Source organism: Aplysia californica, unplaced genomic scaffold (genome assembly GCF_000002075.1).
Source record: "Aplysia californica isolate F4 #8 unplaced genomic scaffold, AplCal3.0 scaffold00516, whole genome shotgun sequence".
Taxonomy (NCBI): Eukaryota; Metazoa; Mollusca; class Gastropoda; order Aplysiida; family Aplysiidae; genus Aplysia; species Aplysia californica.
The window spans coordinates 103646-123323 of NW_004797786.1; the positions used below are offsets into that span (position 1 = coordinate 103646).

General features: G+C 40.4%; 1 protein-coding gene across 3 annotated transcripts; it reads right to left on the minus strand.

Moving 5' to 3' along the window:
• Positions 1-169: 169 nt before the first annotated feature.
• On the minus strand, positions 170-19510 carry LOC101859882 (fidgetin-like protein 1). 3 transcript variants are annotated; one of them, XM_005106139.3, is made up of 18 exons: positions 19414-19510; positions 18678-18858; positions 17712-17842; positions 16055-16128; positions 13587-13659; positions 11693-12201; positions 11281-11346; positions 10843-10962; positions 9544-9644; positions 8584-8637; positions 8025-8166; positions 7341-7441; positions 6959-7038; positions 5204-5274; positions 4465-4626; positions 2799-3018; positions 1403-1503; positions 170-658 (listed from the first exon to the last, which is right to left on the minus strand). In XM_005106139.3, the coding sequence occupies exons 2-18, from the start codon at positions 18833-18835 to the stop codon at positions 536-538; spliced, it is 2286 nt and encodes a 761-aa protein (XP_005106196.1). In that variant the 5' UTR covers positions 18836-18858; positions 19414-19510; the 3' UTR covers positions 170-535. The 3 variants fall into 3 exon arrangements, with proteins under 3 accessions (XP_005106196.1, XP_012942339.1, XP_035827724.1); XM_013086885.2 differs by having other exon boundaries at positions 19405-19496; XM_035971831.1 differs by lacking the exons at positions 13587-13659; positions 17712-17842; positions 18678-18858; positions 19414-19510.
• Between the last annotated feature and the right edge of the window lie 168 nt (positions 19511-19678).

Below are 19678 nucleotides of genomic sequence, written 5' to 3' on the forward strand. Positions count from 1 at the left end.
GGATATAAAAGGTGTCGAGCCAAAAATAAAAAATCTGATAAAAATTGCCCAATGGATGGAAAAATGTCAGTTTCTTTCCTTTCTTTATTTTGACTAGCACTTGATTCCACCATGCTGCGACACAGATGTGTTGAGTATCACTGCTTCTCTTCAAATATACAACAACAAGTTCGTTTTTTTCCCTCTTTATTGAGAATTTAAAAGCATTTTCTCACGCCTAAGAAATCATTAACACTGTACAATACAATGAGCAACATCACAGAACTGTTACAGACAACAGGGAAAAGTCTCACAAGCTCGCTAACTGTTTCAAAAGCCCAAAAGCCAACCAGGGACATCCAACATGGTGGTCACTTCAGCTAAAACAAACAGAGAGGCTGACTCACACCAAGCAGCAAGTTCCAAATTTGTCCCATATGGTGGAGGCTATAATGTTCTCTGGTCAACTTCCCAATCGCGGAATCTGAGACAGTCCTGAGAAATGCAGCGCAGCTGGCAAGCCCGGTATAAACAACCTGTGACTTTTTAAATCCGCTCAATGACCAAAACTGCCGAAGGTGTGATTCCATTCCTCGTACAGCTGGAGATCTTTGGACGAGACGCTCGCACGGACTTGAAGCAACGCGTCCTGGAAGTCTTTCAAGGTGATCGGCCGCACCTGCAACGACGTGTCAAAAACAGAGTTCATGACGTGGCAGGCACAGCACAAAATGAAGATGTTTTACAACACTACACAAAAACTTTAGCCCAATGGCTTGTGTTTAATACATTAAACCAGCAAAAGCGTAAGTGTCAGTTTTCATAAATACAACACTTGCATAACAAACTGAAATAGGTCATATAAGTTCCGAAGATTAGAGCTATTACGCAAGAGAAACATACAAAGAAAAGGTGGAGAGATAAGGGCGATAGACGTTTGATAGGAAATAAGCACAAACCACACCAGAGCACCTGCCAACCACCCACTTTGCAATGATGACCCGCCACATCTTTGGCCTTTCCATTTATCTTAGATTTTATGCATGACAACTTTATCATCAACAGAAAAGGAAAGAAATCTGAAAAGTACAGTGGAACCTGTTCTAACAGCCACCTGTATAAGACCCATCACCTGTACAAACAGCCACATGTGTAACACACATCACCTGTACAAACAGCCACCTGTATGAGACACATCACTTGTACAAACAGCCACCTGTATTAGACACATCACCTGTACAAACGGCAATCCCCCCCCCCACCCCTTTTTTTTAAAATGTTGAATTGACCCTGTATAAGATATCCACCTGTCTCAGACGGCCACTTTTCTCAACAATAGGTAGCCATCATAGATAATTCTGACTGCACTTCAAAGAAACGTGAAGGAAAGACAGAAAAGTGTTACCAAAGAGAAAACTTTTACCTGGTCCGACGTAATGGTCTCAATCTGCTCCAGGGGTATGCTCCGGATGGGCCCGAGCGCCGCCTCCCGGCACAGATTGTTCATGTCCGCCCCAGAGTAGCCTGCAATGTGGTTATACGTAGACAGTCCAATCTGTTTAAAAAATCTGTCTAAGATAATCACTTTTCTCCTTGTTTATTTTCTTGAACTGTACTAAAAAAAATGTTGATCTATTTTGAATGGAAGTCATTTGCGATCAAAGAAGGGGTTGCAAGATGTCCAAGGTGAAAGTAGGGAGAAAATGGCCGCCAAAGTTAGGTGACTTCTGCAGCTGAATACTTGTACTTGTGCTATAAAACAACATGTTTTTGCTTTAAACAACATTTGTCTGTAAAATTCTCCCAAAAATGCGTTCTTTTACAGGACGGAGAAGGTTTCACTGCAATAAAAATTAATTTTGATAAAAATCGCCCCACAGTAAAATAAATACTGATTTCTTCGATCCGTAAAATTTGATGAGTGCCTGATTTGCGATCAGGCTGTAATAACTCAATAATTCATGGTGTGTAAAGCTCTAACCGTATCACTGGAAGACACAAGTCAACTCTTTTGTGTTGTAACCTCTGACCAGGTCGATCTGTGGCTCCTCGTTACAAACCAGACCCAGCACGTACCAGTTTTAGACCTATGCCGCACCTAGACAAATTTGTCTTTAGACTGTTTAGTCAGTTATGTCACAGAATTTAACTTCCACTTGAGCCGTACTGCACTAAGACTCAAGCATCTTAAGACTTTGATATTAACGATTCATTTTGAACATGGAATTAACAGAGACAGCATGTGTATGTTCTCTACTTTTAAATCTCTGTTAGAATAATCTTTCAAAGTTTTAATGTAAAGAAGGTTTGCCTTCAAATGCACTTATTAATTTCTCAGTCCAATAGACATAAAAATCCATGATTAATTTGTTTAAATATTGGCTGATGGCCCGTGCTCAATGTGCACAGAATGAATACAGTTTGGCGTAAAAACGATCACAAGCATATTAATCTATGTGTTGGTGTAAGGAACTCGGCGTGTCAGCAAAACACAGCCAGATGTATGTATAGGTGTATGGAACTTGGCGTGTCGTCAAATTTCAGGGCAGTTTTATCCTAGTACGATAGACAACTCTATTCTCTTACTGGCTCAAAACAGTCTTTAGTCAGACTTGTACTCGGTTTTTGGCCGGTCACAACTTTTCACAACAAAAATGTTGTGTCTAGGCAGTGCGGTAAGGTTTGTATTACCCCATTGTTCACAACTCCCTATAACACAGGCTTTAGTCTGTCTAGGTGCAGCATAGGCCTCAGTTTCAGTATCGAGATTTACTGCACTTTCAGCACAAATAGGTCATGCAGAATGAGCCTGGCCTCACCATCAGTCTGGTCACAGATGGCCTGTACGTCGTTGTCGCCTAGGTCCGAGTGTTGCTGGGACATGAGGTTTGAGACAATCTGGCGACGAGCGACGGCCTCGGGCAGAGGAATGAGAAGTCGCTTCACAAACCTCCTCCGTGCTGCCTCGTCAATCTCTTGGGGGCGGTTTGTCGCACCAATGACCAGGATGCGATCCTCTGACGCTGTCGCAGCACCATCCTGCGAACCAAGTAAAGATACAGTCAAATCTGGGTATAATGCTCTCCCTTTGGACCTAATACTTGGAACACCTTAGTCCAGGCATGTAGAGGCCAAAAACAGAAGAACTATCACATGGGACTTGGGGCTTCAGACAGTCAATGTTACAGCCGACACTACATGTTAACACATGTACATTGTACCGAGGTTTTACTCCACCGGTATATTGTTGTAACCCATTAACAGATTTTGAATGATCAAAAGACAAGCCACCACGTAATGCTGCGCCAAGCAACATCCATGTAATGACCGGGTCCCATAATCTCACTGCTCAAGTGTGTGTGTGTCAGTCTGCTTGAGTTTGTGGCCGTTTGAGGCCTAACTGCCTGCGTTGGTTCGATACTGAAGCGTACGTCTCATTCAAAACATGCCAAGTTAGTAGCTCTAGATATTCGTCCAATAAAATTAGAACAAATTGACCCACTTAGACATGAAGAGCTCAAGAGGATAGCCAGGAAACAAGACTTCCATTTTCCTAACCAAAATCTTTCAAATGAGCTTGATTTTATATAAAATGATATTACCCGATAAAAATTTAATAAGCTTATTTGATAGTTTTGAATAACATTGTGCGGGTAAACAGAAAAATTTGAGAGCAAAACATTCAGAAATTGTCATACAATATTTCCTTTTGAACCCCAGATCATTCCTAACAACAAGACTGTCTAAAAGGTTATTCGAAAGGGCATAACTATTCGTAATGACTGATCAATTTATTGAAGAGGTTTATTCATGAGTTTGTAACACTATACAAACAGAAAGTTATAAAAGATAGAGCGTTATTTTCATCATCGATTAACACACCCCCACGATATTCACGGCGAAAACACACGTTTCCAGGGGTGCTTGCTGTACACTATCAGTCCACGCTGAGTGACCTCGGCGGCCCGCAGGGAGCGTTCGCAGTAAGAAGTTATTTATAAGACTCGCATTTTGGCACAGACGCGGAACAGGAGTTACAAAAAAAGGAACATTTTTCTAGCATGTTTGTTTGGAAGTATAGCGTGGCTATAAAAAAAAAATGGTCCCAAGCCAAAGAACTGAATCACCTCAGTTAAAATTGGACTCAGAAGAAGCAAAAATGTTCAACAAAAAGCAAGAGAAGAAGACACGGCCTGTGTCATTCATAACTGTCGTATGTCAAAATACAAGGTTTTAAGGAGAAATAAAAACTGTTTCATTTTGCTCAGGACTGTGTCTTAATAAAAAATGTTTGATTTATCTAAATCCGTTATCATTTTAAGAAGAGGAATGAGACTAGGACCAATCAATGCGCCTCATCAAACTCTCCAAAACACTTGATTTTCAGTCTTTCACAATACTGACATATGACAATGTTGAATGACGGTGAAGATACAGAAGGCCAGAGTTTCAAACCAGTGGTGGCCGGCACTGAGCAAAACTGACCAGCTGGACGAGGAACTCCGTCTTAATTCTCCGAGACGACTCGTGCTCTGTGTCAGACCGCTGGGCCAGCAGAGAGTCGATCTCATCAATGAACACGACGGCCGGCTGATGGACGCGCGCCACGGCAAACAGAGCCCTCACCATCTTCTCTCCCTCTCCCACCTGCCGTGGAACAACAACAAACAAAACAACATATATGTAAATACATGGAATCAAGACACGAAAAAAAAAGGAAGGAGACAAATATAATTATAATTGAAAACAGTCAAAGTAAATAAGTGGAAGGTTTAACCAACCCTATCAACACTGTTAGGTCATTTAAGAGACAGGACCTCAGAATTTAACATCTGTATATGATGAGTCCGCCAAATGGGCTGAGAGCCTTGAAAATTCTACAAACTACTTTCAATGCGTCGATGGTGTCAGTCAATCTAAAATGCAGCAGGGGACTTCAAGCCGTACTGATTTTGTGAATTTGGAAATAGGGGGGCTCACTTATTTATCCTCATGACTTCTTCTTGAAGGGTGTGTCGTCTAGAAAAGGAACAGTACAATATATTTGATTTCTTTGCACACTTTATTTTTTTCATGAGTGTATGTAACTTGTTCCCTCATTTTCAGAATGCCCCTTCCCTTTCACAGATCCTTTCCTTCCCCTTTGTTTGGAAAACAAACTCCCATGTAATCCAACAGTTTATCGAGACCAGAAGTACAGTACAGTATCTAAAAACGAACGCACCCATTTTGACGTCAAACTAGACGCTGATATACAGAAGAACGTGGACTTGGACTGACTGGCGATGCATTTTCCTGGAAAAGAGAGAAAAAAAAGCACTTACGTACACCGGTATTTCTTCAGGTAGATTTAATTCTCTAGTGCCCATTGTTTCATATTTGAACTATGGCACCAACATGTTTAAGGCATTTTTATCGTTGTGGTTTTTGTTCGTTTGTTGTTTTCCAGGAGGATGGGGAGGGCATCATATAATCAAATCATTAAATTGACTTGGTCTGGTAAGAAGACATCAGGACCAGGTTCGGGGGAAGAGGTTCATGTGCCGAACAGTAGCGACTCTAGCGAGTCTAGACTTGTTGATATAGAGAAAAGTGAGGAAATTCCAGTTCCCATTCCAAATCAGTATCAGAAAGTGGAAGTTCCACCACGTGCTATGCCTCGCACTCGTAGGAATTCGAACCAGTCGGTGGAGGCTGAGGCAGAAAGAATAGAGCCAGATTGCCTATCTGATAACTCACCAGTGCCATTGCCAAGGCGCAGCGGGAGAATTAGACAAGCTCCAGATAGGCTTACTTATAATTAGTGTCTGTGAGACTGCATTTTTATAATTGTGAGTCAAGAAGCTTGGTTGTTGTTGGATCATTGTTGAATTGATTCGTATTGTCGAATGACTTGTATTATGTGTTATTTTGATGAACATGCCATGTCTCCTGATGGTTCACGTTGTGCCTGTGTCTATCGTAGGGGGGAGGAATGTAATGAATCTTTATGAATGTTTTAAAGGTAAACAATCAAAGGTCTTGTTGATTGTTAATCATGTTAATTGTGTGGGTGCATTCCCCTTACGATTGTCTAGAGGTCTAGCTTCCGTTTTCCTGCCTCGTGAGTTGAGTGAGTGACCCGTCTGTGTCCATGCCCAGTTGTCAAGTCTGTAACACATCTGAATCCATCCTTGCTAATAAACATGTTTAGTACAGTTTCATTCATATTTTTCATAATTTTGTCATAATTTTCAAAACAATATTTCTAGTTGTGGCCACAGGAGGGTTAAATGTCAAAAGTGTTCAATTTCTGTATTGAAAGCAGACACAAAAAATGTTCTCTGGTAGACTAAAGATTCCTACAACTTACTAAATTACAGGGGGGGGGGAAAAGAATGTTGCTATCTTGCTTATAACAGAGGACACAAACAGTTATATAGGTACAGAAATACAAAACGCCGGGAACATTTAAACCCATGACAATCCAACAACTATGGCAAAGATTGAATTCATGGAAATAAACCAGAAAAAGAAAAAGAAAATATTTTGACAGGAGACAATTATATCAACAAGTTCAAAAAAGAAATGAAATAATGAGATATTTCCTTAATTTCTTAAACTCTCTTGATTAGAACAAAGTAGAAAATACCACAAGCCAGTAATGGAAGTCAGGAGATGAAAAGAACGAGGAAAGATGACCATTCATGGAACAATGCGGTGAAATCAGGTGCTTGTCAAACTGGTGAAGGTAAAGTCACCAGTCTTTGCTTCCCCATCAGAGTTGACACAGAAATGTGACCGTAGCCAACAGCTGAGCAACAACAGGAACACAACTTTCTGTGGTGTCTTTTAAGAGACAGTAAAGGCATGGGCTCTTACTGACGGAGAAAAGTTTATCTCAGAACGCTCCACGAGGTAGTCTACTCTCTAAGGCCGATATATTTACTAATCAGAGTTTCGCCTGTCTACTCTCTAACCCTAAGGGCAACATATTTACCAATCAGGGTTTTGCCTGTGCCGGGGGGTCCAAACAGCAACAGTCCTTTCGGTGGGCCCCTCAGTCCAGTAAAAATGTCCCTGACAAGAAAAATGAGATTACAACAACCAGGATAAAATTGACCTGACTGCAATTTTTTATGGTAATTTGTAAACTTACTTGGTACTTTTCTGTAGGACTCTAAATGCTCACAGCTTGAAGACACCCAGTATGCCAAAACCAGATTCCATTTGTCAGTTTCATATAATATTCAATAGGGTAAATTTCCCATCGCTCCACAGTATCTTCCTCTCGAGTAAAGATGAACTATACTATAACACTATGGTGAACTATAACACTATGGTGAACTATAACAGCTTCCAGCCGGTGGGTGAACACTCACGGTCGGAGCATCGGCCACACAACTATTTCCTTGATGGTTTTCTTGGCAAAGTCCAGCCCTGCGATGTCCTCCCACGTGATTTTGGTGCCATGGTCCATGATCTGCAGTAAAGGTAAAGTGCATGGGTTTAACGCCCTTATAAACACTATTAGGCAGGACCTCCTAATATATCATCCATCTTTAACAATACCAAGTCAAGTGGGTAGAGAGGCTTGAAAACTTTACGAAACAATCCGAGTTCAAGAAAGTACAGTCTGGAATTTGAACCAGGGTCATCTGCTCCGTAGTCCAGCTTGATACCAATGAAGCTAACGAAGCATCCTACGTGATCTGAAGGGAGTCATACCACAGCACAATGCTGAGCTTTACCACAGGACATATTTTGAAGGCTCAAGGCAAGTTTTACTGTTTCAGGTTTTGGGGTGGGGGGCTTACAAATGTTGTGCCCTTCTAGATCAAAATATCTCTTTTCAAAGGAGGGACACTTGAGCTTTAGGTGGTGGAGGAGGGGATAAAGTTTTGCGTGTGTGCGTGTGTTTGTGCGTGTGTGTGTGCGTGTGTGTGTGCGTGTGTGTGTGTGCATATGTGTGTGCGTGCGTACGTGCATGCATGTCTGTGACTTATATACCTTTCTTTTACCTTAAAAAAGCCCACAACAACAAACACCAGAAACAGCCTGCTTACCTCATTATTGATCAGTTCGATCATTTTCGGGTCAATGCCACGTAGCCTTTCGTCCTCCACTTCCTCTGGCACAGACGTCTGTGGACCCTGAGGTTTGAACCCCGCACCTGCTCGGCTCGTCACTTCCGAGGGGAAGTCATTCCTGCCAGACATTTGACACTTTGACAAGAGTGGTCAACAAGTTTATGCAAGTTTTCAACTTTCTGAGGGTTTTTTTTCTTTTTTTTTCGGTAAAGTATACACTGTCTGCTTCGTGTGTTACTCAGGTATATGTCAGGGACATAGAACAGAGAAGACTGGAAAAAAATACATTCAGTGTGTTGAAAATAAGACGAGACTGAAGTTACAAAACAATTCTACGAGCTCCAAGACCAAGACAAAAATTAATTCAAAACTTAATACACAACTCAACTCAAAAACCATGTCAAATGAAAAAAAACCTGAATGATTTTGGGCGTGTCAAATGTAGGAAAAGGGGAAGACAAAGTAGAGAAAGATCAAGACGCATGGGATGACACATGTGTAGTTGGTCACACCAAGATCGACCGCTAAAACTTACTCGTCCGAGTCCCTGCTCAACACTGGGGGAACAAACTTGCTGGCCGGACCTCTCCTTAGAATAGAAAAATAAATGTTTAGTTTTCATTTGTGTAAGAATTTTACCGCACCAGTACCACAATTAGGTCATAGAAGTAGCCAAGATTAAAAGTATTGCTAGAGAGTGGCATACCGAAAAGGAAAAAAAAGAGAGAAATAAAGATGATAGATGTTTGATAACAAAGAAGGAGCAGACCATCTCAGAGCACCGGCCAACCATCCACTGTGTGTGTATTACTTTATGACTGTGTGTGTGTGCAAGGGTGTGCAAGCATACGTGCATGTGAGCGTGCATGTGTGTGTGTGCAAGTGTGAGCATGCGTGTGTGCGTGTATGTGTGTGTGCATGTGAGTGAGTTAGTGTTATTGTATGCTGCGAGTTTCAAATCTCCATAAATTTGCTTCAATATTCGCTTGTATCCAACATTACAGTAAGAGAAAAGAGACCAAGTAAATAGCCAGTTCAGTAAAGCTATCGAGAACTGCAGAGACAGAACTCATCCCAGATTCCTTCGTGTGAACGGGCATGTTGTTGAGGGTACAGACGTTCACACCCCCCCCTGTTGCTCAGTCCACACGGTAATGGACAACACAGTAAGTAGGCCTACAAAGAAAAGATAGTTTTAGTTGAGGTTTTACAGCGCTCGCAACTTCATAAGGTCATATGAGCGCTAGAAGATTAGAGGTGTTACAAGAGAGTAACAATCATAAAAAAGAAGAAGGGGAGATAAGGACAATAGATGTTTGATAGGAAAGAAGAAGCAAACCACACCAGAGCACCCACCAACCACCCACAAGGAAAAGATAAAAATGTGACCCCAACAACAAAGCTAAAGAAGACATGTCACACAAATGGCACGCCATCAACCAGGGAAGCTGCTACACAGATTCGTGTGACAAAACTGCCTGCCCAGATGACCCACCTGGTTCCCAGAGACTTCTTCACCGCCCCGTAACTGGTGCCCGTGATGTGGGACCGGTCTCCTCCATGCCCGTGGTTGTTCTTCTTCTGTTGATCAATGACCTGAGGACACAGTGACAATGTAGAGCCAACACAGCATAAACATAAAACATAAAGTAAAGTCTGTTGTGCAGTTGTGGAGGAACATTGCCAGCTACAACCCCGGTTCTACCAACACAATACCATAATAAGTAAAGACACAAAGACATATGAAAAGAGAGAGTGTAGGCATTAAATTCAGCCAAACCTGCTCAAGATGATCATTTCATCAACTAGTTTTTTAGTTTTAGTACAGGTTTTATGGCGCTCGCAACTGCATTAGGTCATATGAGCGCTAGAAGATTAGAGGAGTTACAAGGGAGCAACAAATTTATGACAGAAGAAGGGGAGATAAGGACGATAGATGTTTCATAGGAAAGAAGAAGCAAACCACACTAGAGCACCCGCCAACCACCCACTCATCAACTAGAACTGCCCACACGATGTAGACCGTAACAGTACAAACCATGACCATCATTCACCATACATCAAAATACCAGGTTTTCAGAATAAGAAGTAAAAAAGTTGTTTACTTCAGGCCAGACAACAAGTAAATAATAAATGTGGAATTTCTCTGAATCCATTACTATTTTAAGTATAAGAAAAGGAATGAGACAAGGACCAATCAATGCTCCTCATCAAACTCAACAACAACATATTTGACTTTCATTGAAATTTAGAAATACGACAATGACAATGGTGAACGACGGCGACAAAACATTACAGTTGAGGGAACATTCCCTGCCACAATCAGGAACCCACCACCATAAATACAACGAGGAGTAAAAACACAAAGAACTTTGAAAACAGAGAGTATCAGCATCATTTGTATAGTCAAACCTGTCCAAGACAACCATCCATTGTTGAGGAAAGAAGAATTCATCTAAGACAGGTGGTCATGCAGGACAATGTCATTATAATGTAGAGAAAACACAATTTGCAAAAGAAAATAGAGAAATAAAAACACACACAATGACACAGACAGACGCACACAGTGACACACAGTGAGACACTAGACACACAAAATGACAATTATACACAAAGGCACACACAATGACACACAGAATGAAAAAAAATGACACACAGAATGACGTACATAATGAGACACAGAATAACACAATGACACACAAAATGACATACACAATGACACACAGAATAACATACACAATGACACACAGCAACACACACAATGACACACACAAGTGACAATGCATTAACTCACCAACTGCTGCTTGGCCGTTCGGAAAGGGGTGGTGTGGGCATTCTCGTTAGGGCCCTGGTTGTACGGTTCCTCATCGTCCTCTGCACAGGAGAAGGAATTTCTGGGATATTTCCTGTTGCCCTGAGGGTACAAAATACAGTAATGTTCAGCTCTTTTGAGTTCAACAAACAAGTTTCCTGCTCTCAGCATCGTACACCCTTCAACTCCTTACTAAAAGGATATAAGATATTTTCTCAAATTTCAAACTAAAGCAATATAGAATCTTTTTTTTTTATGTGTGCAAAAAAAAATTAGGATACAAAATCAGTATTTGCTGTGCCTGAGGAGTCAAAGACTCCCGTACTATGAGGGCCACAGGGGAGTGAGGGCTAAAAATAGACTTGTGTTGTAAGAGAAAAATGAAATACACTTGAAAAATTAAAATAAAACTTGTTGTACCTTTTCCACAGCTTGATCTGGACATTTCCGTTTCTGACCAAAGTTCGCATACGGTCCGCCAACTTTCTGCGGGAAAGATAAGACAGCATCACTAGAGAGCATTACGCACCACATTCAATGACAACAACTTCCACTTGTGTCTCTCATTACATTTGGATATGTGACTTACTGGTTAACATTATTAAAATGTAGAAACATTTCAACGGCGGAAATGATGACTAAGAAAGAACTGTAAAGGCAAATTGCATTTCTCCTGCTTTTCTCCTGCTTGTTTCCAATAATAGTTAACCTTAAAATGTAAAAACTGCACATTTTGTCAGATCTACTAAACACAAAAATGCTAGTTGATAGGAATGGGTAGGGTCAAATCCCCCGTCCTAAAAGTATTCAAGATAAAATTGAACGCAGTTACTTGTGCATTGACCATCACTCTGTTTGTCGCTGGCGACTCAGAATGAAAAAATCTTTCCTCTCGCTGGACGGCCAGACCAGAATCCCAGGCTGTGTGAGGCCTTGTGCTCGGCACTGCCGGCCCGCTCCGGTCACTGTTTCCGTACGGTAGGTTTGACCTCTGTTGTTGACCCAACAATGTCGAGTTGTCGGGACTCTCGGAATTGTTGAAGTGAAAAGCTTTTGCTCGGAGCAGGCCCATTGATGACCTTGAATTGTCAGGGGTGTTACTACTGTTCAAGGGGGACTGGTCAGATTTGTGTCGGCCAAACGTTTGCACAGCAGTGGAGTTGTTAAAGACAGATGGGTTTGATCCACGTCGGCCAAGGGTTTCTGAAGTGTGGTGGTTGTCAGAGGTTCGAACCCTATTGTTCATGGGAGGAAGAACATTGCTGTCAGGAAACAAAGAAGCCCCTCCAGGGTGTTGTCTTGGTTCTGTAGATCCTCCAGTAACTTGTTTTCTGCCTGCAGCTGTAAGATGAGAAAACATAAGATTCTATTGATCGCCACAAAGATAACTTGTTGCGGAATGCACAAACACTCATTGACAAACAGGCACACACACATACACACACACGGGCATACACAAACACACAAAAAAATTTTTTTTTTAATTACATACACAGATGCACACAGATGCACACAGATGAATAGTCGTTGGAAGGACACACAAAATAATGTTATTCTCCTTATACCTGATAATTACTGAAAAGCTTGTATCGGTCATGATATGACTGAAGTTTTATACTTATAATTTCTAAATGCTTTTTTTTAAACAAGACATTTACTTCACACAGATGCAATATCTGAGAAACATAAAAGGTAACAGAAAGACAAAAGAATTCGTGTGTGTGCCTGGTGAAAGGTACCAAATAAAGCATTTTGAAGAATCCCGGGTTTTTTTTTGCATTTTCAGGTACAGAGATCATTTCTGAACAATATGCTTTTTGAATTTTTAAGATATCTGCAGTAGTTTTTGAGATATGGGTGACTTTGTAAGGCAGGGTACGGAACCAAAGTTTTGAGAAAAACGGCTTTAAAATTTCCCCTTTGTTTCTGCTTCAAATAGATAGATCTACGCTTCGATATGACCTGACAACACATTCACTACTCACAAACCAACTTTAAAAAGCAGCTAGGATAAAAGTTTTGATTAAAAGAACAGCTTCAAAGCGTTTTTTTACGTCTTTAAAACAAATTCACCACCACATTGAGCAAGAATTTTCAAGAAATTATAGATCTAGGTTTGCGCTGAGCAGAAATAGGCGATACAAGTTTGCTCTCCAAAAAGATGAAAGGGTATGGATGCACAAAATTGGCTTTGTTTACATGTTCTAGATATTCATGCCCACTACCCGCCTTTAGAGAGGGGAGAGAATTACCTAAATTTTGGTATGCAACGTGATTGGGTCGACTTAATGAATGGACGAGAGAAACCATCCACAGTGCTTACTCGGAAAACCAATTTTCTCACGCATTTTTGGAGATTTCACAATATACCTCTTGTTAAAAGAACATCTTTAAAATTGTATTTTATAGAAAAAGAAACTCAAGTCCTTGTAAATATCGATATACATTAATGGCTAAAGAATCTATTTTTAAAGGAACTTTAGTTTTCGTCAAAAAATCTTTTTTTGACTTTGAAGCCTGATATCTCGGTCTGAACAAATGGGTCTTTTGGTACCTTTCACCAAGCACACTCACATTTTATTATTCACAAAGGGGAATTCTATTTTGCATGTGACGACCGTGAAAATATTACAATACACATATTGGTTAACTAAGCACAAAAACCAAAACTTTCCTATGGCTAACACATAAAACATTAGGACAGAAGCTAAAAACTACGATTTTACCTGGGAAATTGCTCGGACATTTTTCTTTCAGGCCTTGAATAGTAATGTCAATATCAAAATCCCCAGAATCAGCCTGGGGAAAAAAATGGTCTTTTTTCTTTCTTTTTTATGGTAGAGGTTTTTACTGCATCCCAACTGCATTAGGTCATATGATCGCCAAAGGGTGGGTGTCAACAGAGAAGTCTTTACAGGGAATCAGACTTATTCTGCTCACCTCTCCAGTTTCAATCAATAGCACAAGGTCTGCTTCGACTATCAAGGCACCCCGGAAATAGCAAGTCACAAGAGAGTGACAAACATACAAAAGAAGTAGAGGAAAATGACAACAGTAAGGATCAGGAAAGAAAAAGCAGCAGTTCCCTGTTGTAGAACAGGCACAGTTATGAGCGTGACATGAGTCAGCCCATTTACAATTCTACTATGCTTGAACGAAAAATGTCCTCCCTTTGGGAATGGCCTAAAGACACTACAGTCAGTGGCACTGCTCCGTTGAACTATCATTGCAAATGAATAATACCACACTTTCAATCATAGAATGGTATAAAAGGGACATAATCTTATTATTAAGGAAATTAAGAAGTTTCCGTGTTGATAATAAGATTATGTCCCTTTTATATCATTCTATGATTGAAAGTGTGCTATTATTTTGTATTTGCTTGTTGGGAGGGAATTGTAAGGTGGAAGATAAAGAAAAATTTGACAGAACCATTAAGAAAGCGAGCAAGAGCTCTGGACATGATTTTACTAGAATTGATGCAATGTATTATAACACCACACGTATAAACAAGATAAAAAGCATTATAAACTACCCATCACAGCCCCTTTCCACGAAAATTTTAAGATCCCGCAGCAGCAGATATGTACCTCCAAAAACAAAGATATAAAAGAAGTTTTTTACCATCTACCATAAGGCTTTTGTCAGAATGAGCATAGATATGTGTTGCTCTTTAGAGTATGTATCTATATATAACTACAAAGGTCTTGTGGGGCTCTCGTGGCCTAGAGGTTAAGGTGTTGGCCTCTCATTCAAAGGTCCCGGGTTCAATTCCGGGTAGCGACCAAAAAATTTTCTTCTCTAAAATTGTCTCCTTTCACATCCTTTCCTGATCTCTAACAATGTTCTGTTGTCTGCTTTCATTTCCACTTTCTGCCCCCACCCCCTCACCTCCTTTGCCCCCTCCTCTGGGCTCCTGACTCTTTCTGCAGCCTTTCTACTGCTACTCCTTGGCTCCTCCTAACTGCTGTCTTTCTGCCACACCCCTGATCTTCTGGTAGGAAAGATCTACACCTAGCCTTCTCGGACAAGGGCGAAAAATCTTGGAGGGCCCGTGTGCAAGTTGCGCACGTTAAAGATCCCTTGGTGGTCTAAAATCGATAAGAGTAGGCTTCGGCCGCCACCCGGGCAAAATTCAAAATTTCCTACCAACAAAAAAGTATTAGGTGTGTCCCGCGCGCTCATATGACCTTATGCAGTTGCGAGCGCCGTAAAACCCTATACTAAACAAACAAACAAAGGTCTTGTAATTAAATTCCTGCAAGCAGTTGAATGATGTATCTGATGTGAATGTACATTTTGTCAGCTTTACTTCTCTTTTCATATTAAATTTTAATGAGAATAGTATATAATTTAAATTTTCTATGTATACCTGCTTGTGTTTTTACGGTCCTGTACAGCCAAGAAAAATTTCCCTCTGAGATAATAAAGTATTATTTTATCTTATCTTATTATTACAACAATTCTGTTTCAAAGTAGCAAAGAAATTATTTTGTAAAAAAAGAAAAGTGGTCATTAAACCTATTCATGTTTTTCTCCATCTTTGCTCAGATCACAACTACAACTTTCACAACTCTTAATTTTCCATTTTAAAAAATGTTCCGTGAACAATCAGTAGAGAAACCAAACTTCCCCCCAAAATGTCTCTGTGAAACATTGAGAAAAGTTGTGTCATCAGATTCAGCTGATGGAAGTCGTATATATATGTCTACATGTGTTTTCCCACGGAACACACTACAGACAAGCAATATAAACTCCACGTCTCTGAACTGCAGAAAGGTTATTTGGTGTGATCTGAGAAAATCATCATCATCATTGCCTTTCTACCCCTGAATCAAGGTATTTATAAGCCAATAAACAAAAATTTTCCACTTTCCCTATCCTAAGCAAGCCTGTTGATCTCATTACATGTTTTCCCACTCTTGTGTGCATCATTTGAGACATTGGAATGGTTAAAAACCTCCACTCTCTTTTCAATTAAGTAACCATTTAGCGAGTCAGGGAATATTTCCATGAGAACAGATACAGTATAGCACATACATGGCAAAACATGCCCATACCAAACAGATGTTCAGGTCCCAAATTTTTTCTTATACATGTATATATATTCTTTGTATTTTAAAACAAGCACATAGTGAACATATTTGGTGTCCCACTGATTTCGCTACGTGTGTGTTGGACTGTATGGCCATACCTCTTCATCGTCATCAAGCTCACACATTCGCAAAATGCTCTCGCCAGTCAAATGAGTTTTCCACTTTGTGCTCTCTGAAAGTAAAGCAAATATTCTCAGTTCCACAAATACCTTTTGGAAGGTCAAAGGTCCTCTTCAACAGCGTCTCTAAATATACCAATACCAGGTTTCATTTGCAAACAAAAGAAGGTTAAGTGTCACAACTTAGGCTTAAACATAAAATAAAATCTAAGAATAATTAGTGTTCTTTTGGTGAAATTAACCGAATAACAAAAGAAAACAACAACAACAACAACACACCCTCAAAAAATGGAACAAAACGGTATCCCTCCCTACTACTCTAGAGGACTGTTCAAAAACCTCGCAATAACACCCTAGTTGTTTGTGGGTGGTTGGCAGCTGCTCTAGGGTGCTCTGTTCCTTCTTTCCTGTTAAACATGTATCATTCTTTATCGGTCCTCCTTCTTTTCTTTGTACGTTTATCACTAGTAAAGCCTGTAATTTTCAGCACTTATATGACCTATATGTGTTGCAAATACCGTAAAATTTTATTACTAAAACTAAACTGAAACAAACAACAGCTGTTTTCTCCATACAGACTCAAGCGCACATCTGAATGTGCTTCACCTTCATCCTTTTACAATACATACCCCAGAACACATCCCCCAACACATCCCCAAACTCACTCCAACACATCCCACTGCGTGTGCTGGTGTAAATCTAGCAGTTGACCTACAGAAGCTCAGACTGAAAGATCCTGTAGGTTCAGAAGGCCCTCACTCCAAAGATGAAGTAAAAGAGACCAACTAAACACTCGTTGCTGTTATTCATCTGTCGCATGTCAAAATACGAGAGGGGGAGGGGGGGGGGTCGTTGTGGGTTGTTTTTTTGTTTTTTTGTTTGTTTGTTTTTTTTGGGGGGGGGGGTGTTGAGAAACAAAAACCTTTTACTCTGGAAAAGTCATTCCCTCTATTATGTATCGTGCAAAACGAAATATTTAATTTGTCTAAATCTGTAACTATTTTATTTTAACCCTTAAAACCCTATACTGCTGGTAACCGCTGACATTTTCCTACCGCTAGTAACCGATGGTCAACTTTATCCTTTAATTCCCAGTGCTAGAAACAGGGGATGTAACTCCAGATGACCCCGTCTCAAGCAGAGAGTATCGATAATGAACCAGACCCCGATGATAATTTCCCAGTCGGATATATCGATAGGTATGACTGTTGAAAACGATTACAATGCTGCTCAAAACATCGATGATGATTTTGACGATAGTGGAAATGGCAGGGGATCACCACTTGAGCTGCCAGAGGCTAGATCTACGTCTGGGTCTAATGATGCTTTGACTGTAGTATAGTCAGGGATCACATGCAAGACTTTACTCATATAGAGTTGGTCCTAAAAAGCAGAGATTTAACTTTTCCTCCTTTTGTCCAGACTGTGCATTATAATTTATAACATTTCAAGTTTCAGTAAAATCTTACAACAATAAAAGACACAGCAAATGAATAGAAAAAAAAACCCTCGCGGTTTTAAGGGTTAATATGAGGAATGAGACTAGAATCAATCAATGCGCCACATGAAACTGCAACATGCTTGAGTTTAATTTTTTCAAAATTTTGACACTCTACAATGTTGAATGCAATCTTACCATTTTTGTGATGACTGCACAGGGCTAAGGCCGCCTCTGCATAATTATTGAGTCCTGTCCCATCCATCTGATCTATCACTTCTGCATACTTTTCAAGATACCTTTCTGATTCACAGATCATTACCATTGAGCTTTGGAGAAGAAAAGAACAACACAGATATGTAAGCTGAGGTGAAAACTGCTCCGACTAAAACCTCTTGGCTCCCCACAAGACAGGATGTGTGTGTGCGTGTGTGTGTGTGTGTGTGAGTGTGTGTGTGTGTACCAATTCAACATGAAAAAGGAATAAACACTACACTATGCCCCCACAGGACACTGATCGGCGACGGTAAGAAGCCGTCCCTTTTCCCCGCGGGACGCCAATTGGCACCTGTGTCATATATATATAGCATGCACCGCACCTGTATCCTGGTCCATGGGGATAAGTGTTGCGCGCTCTGCACGGTGCGTGGGTGAAAAGTGTTAAAAACTTGCTTCCCTAAAAAAACCAACTTGTTGATAGAGAGAATTTCATTTTTATGTACACTTTTTTTTGCCAGAGAGTTAGTCACATAATCTATGTGTTTCTAATGGTTGATTTCCGCGCCCTCCTCCCCCCCAAGGTTGTGTCCTTGAGAAAGGCACTTTACACGAATTCTCTTCCCTTCATCCAGGTTGGACTGGATACTCAGCTCTAGACAGCGAAAGACCTTGTCAATTTGTAATTGTTTCAGAGCATGCGTAATCAGTACGCTTCCCGAGAAGCCGGGAATATTTCTTTGAGTGTTCTAGGATCTGCTGGGGTAGCCTAATAACAGTTGTCAAGCCCATAGAGAATGCTGTTCAGCATGGATATAAATAAAATATACACACTATATATAATATATGCAAATATCATTTTATATTTTGTTATTTATTATATATAATATATATAAGTTCCATTTTTCATACTCCAGCTGATCAAACACAGCTCTGGGTGGCACAAACCTTCTCTTATCACTCAAAGGAGTATCCACAAAATGAGCATACATATTCCTCAGAGAGGCAGCCATCCTGGAGGGGTCTTTGCTTTTGCAACTATTGTTTGTTAGTTCGATGTGCTGCAGACGTCTGAGAAAGTCGTCATCCTGTTTGACAAAATCCATCGAGGCATGTGCAGCTTCAAAGACTGTGGAACAAAAAATAAACATGTTTTGCAGTTAGGTTGCATCCCTGCTCTATGTGTAGCCTATTTCAAATGGTATTTGGTCATCAAGACTTCTGTATTTCTTCTCTGGATGTAAACAAATGGATCGTGGACTTTAACGAACGGAACTACAAGTACAAGATCACCGAATGTTGCTCTCTTCTCACTCAGCGTGTACTAACCTGTCTATTATTGGGAGACGAAACAGAAAGAAAGAGGACAGTGAGGAAACTGAGCGGCAGATAAAAAGTAGAGGAATCTAGAAATCGTAAGACGTTTGAAAGAGTCACTTAGACCTGGTGATTTTTTTTCCGTTCGTTAGCCTAAAGCCTAAAGTCCTAACAAACAATTTACGTTAAAAAGTAGATCTAGAAATCTACACCGTATGATGCACTGCTTATTAGATCGAGATCTAGATTCTAGATCTATATTATTATTTTAAATGATGGGTTTCCTGCAGAGCTATATCTGTTCATCGCATTCATTCATTGGGCCAACTGAAAATACAGATACAAATAGATCTAAAACCTCAACTACCCCTCCAGTAGAAGTTGTCTGTACAGTACTGTACACAGTGTATTGTTGTTTTCGATATCGAAAGTACATTTCAGTCTGTTGTCAGCTGTGGTGAACTTCCCGCCACTTGATATTCCCAGATTTTTTCATAGTTTCTCTGTATGTAGAAGCCAAAGAGATTAAAGTAGAATCCAAACCGTTATGATCTCTCTTTCCACCTCGATTGCTAGAATCGGAGAGAGACACAATTAAAAGAGAGAGAGAGAGAGAGAGAGAGAGAGAGAGA

Bases quoted from the DNA above. Each gene is read 5' to 3' on its own strand.
- LOC101859882 (XM_005106139.3), bottom strand. From the start codon at position 18,835: ATGGATTTTGTCAAACAGGATGACGACTTTCTCAGACGTCTGCAGCAC. The intron at 7,442-8,024 runs GTAAGCAGGCTG...CCTTTACTGCAG, and splicing joins TCGAACTGATCAATAATGAG to ATCATGGACCATGGCACCAA. The intron at 659-1,402 runs GTAAAAGTTTTC...ACGTCGTTGCAG, and splicing joins AGACCATTACGTCGGACCAG to GTGCGGCCGATCACCTTGAA.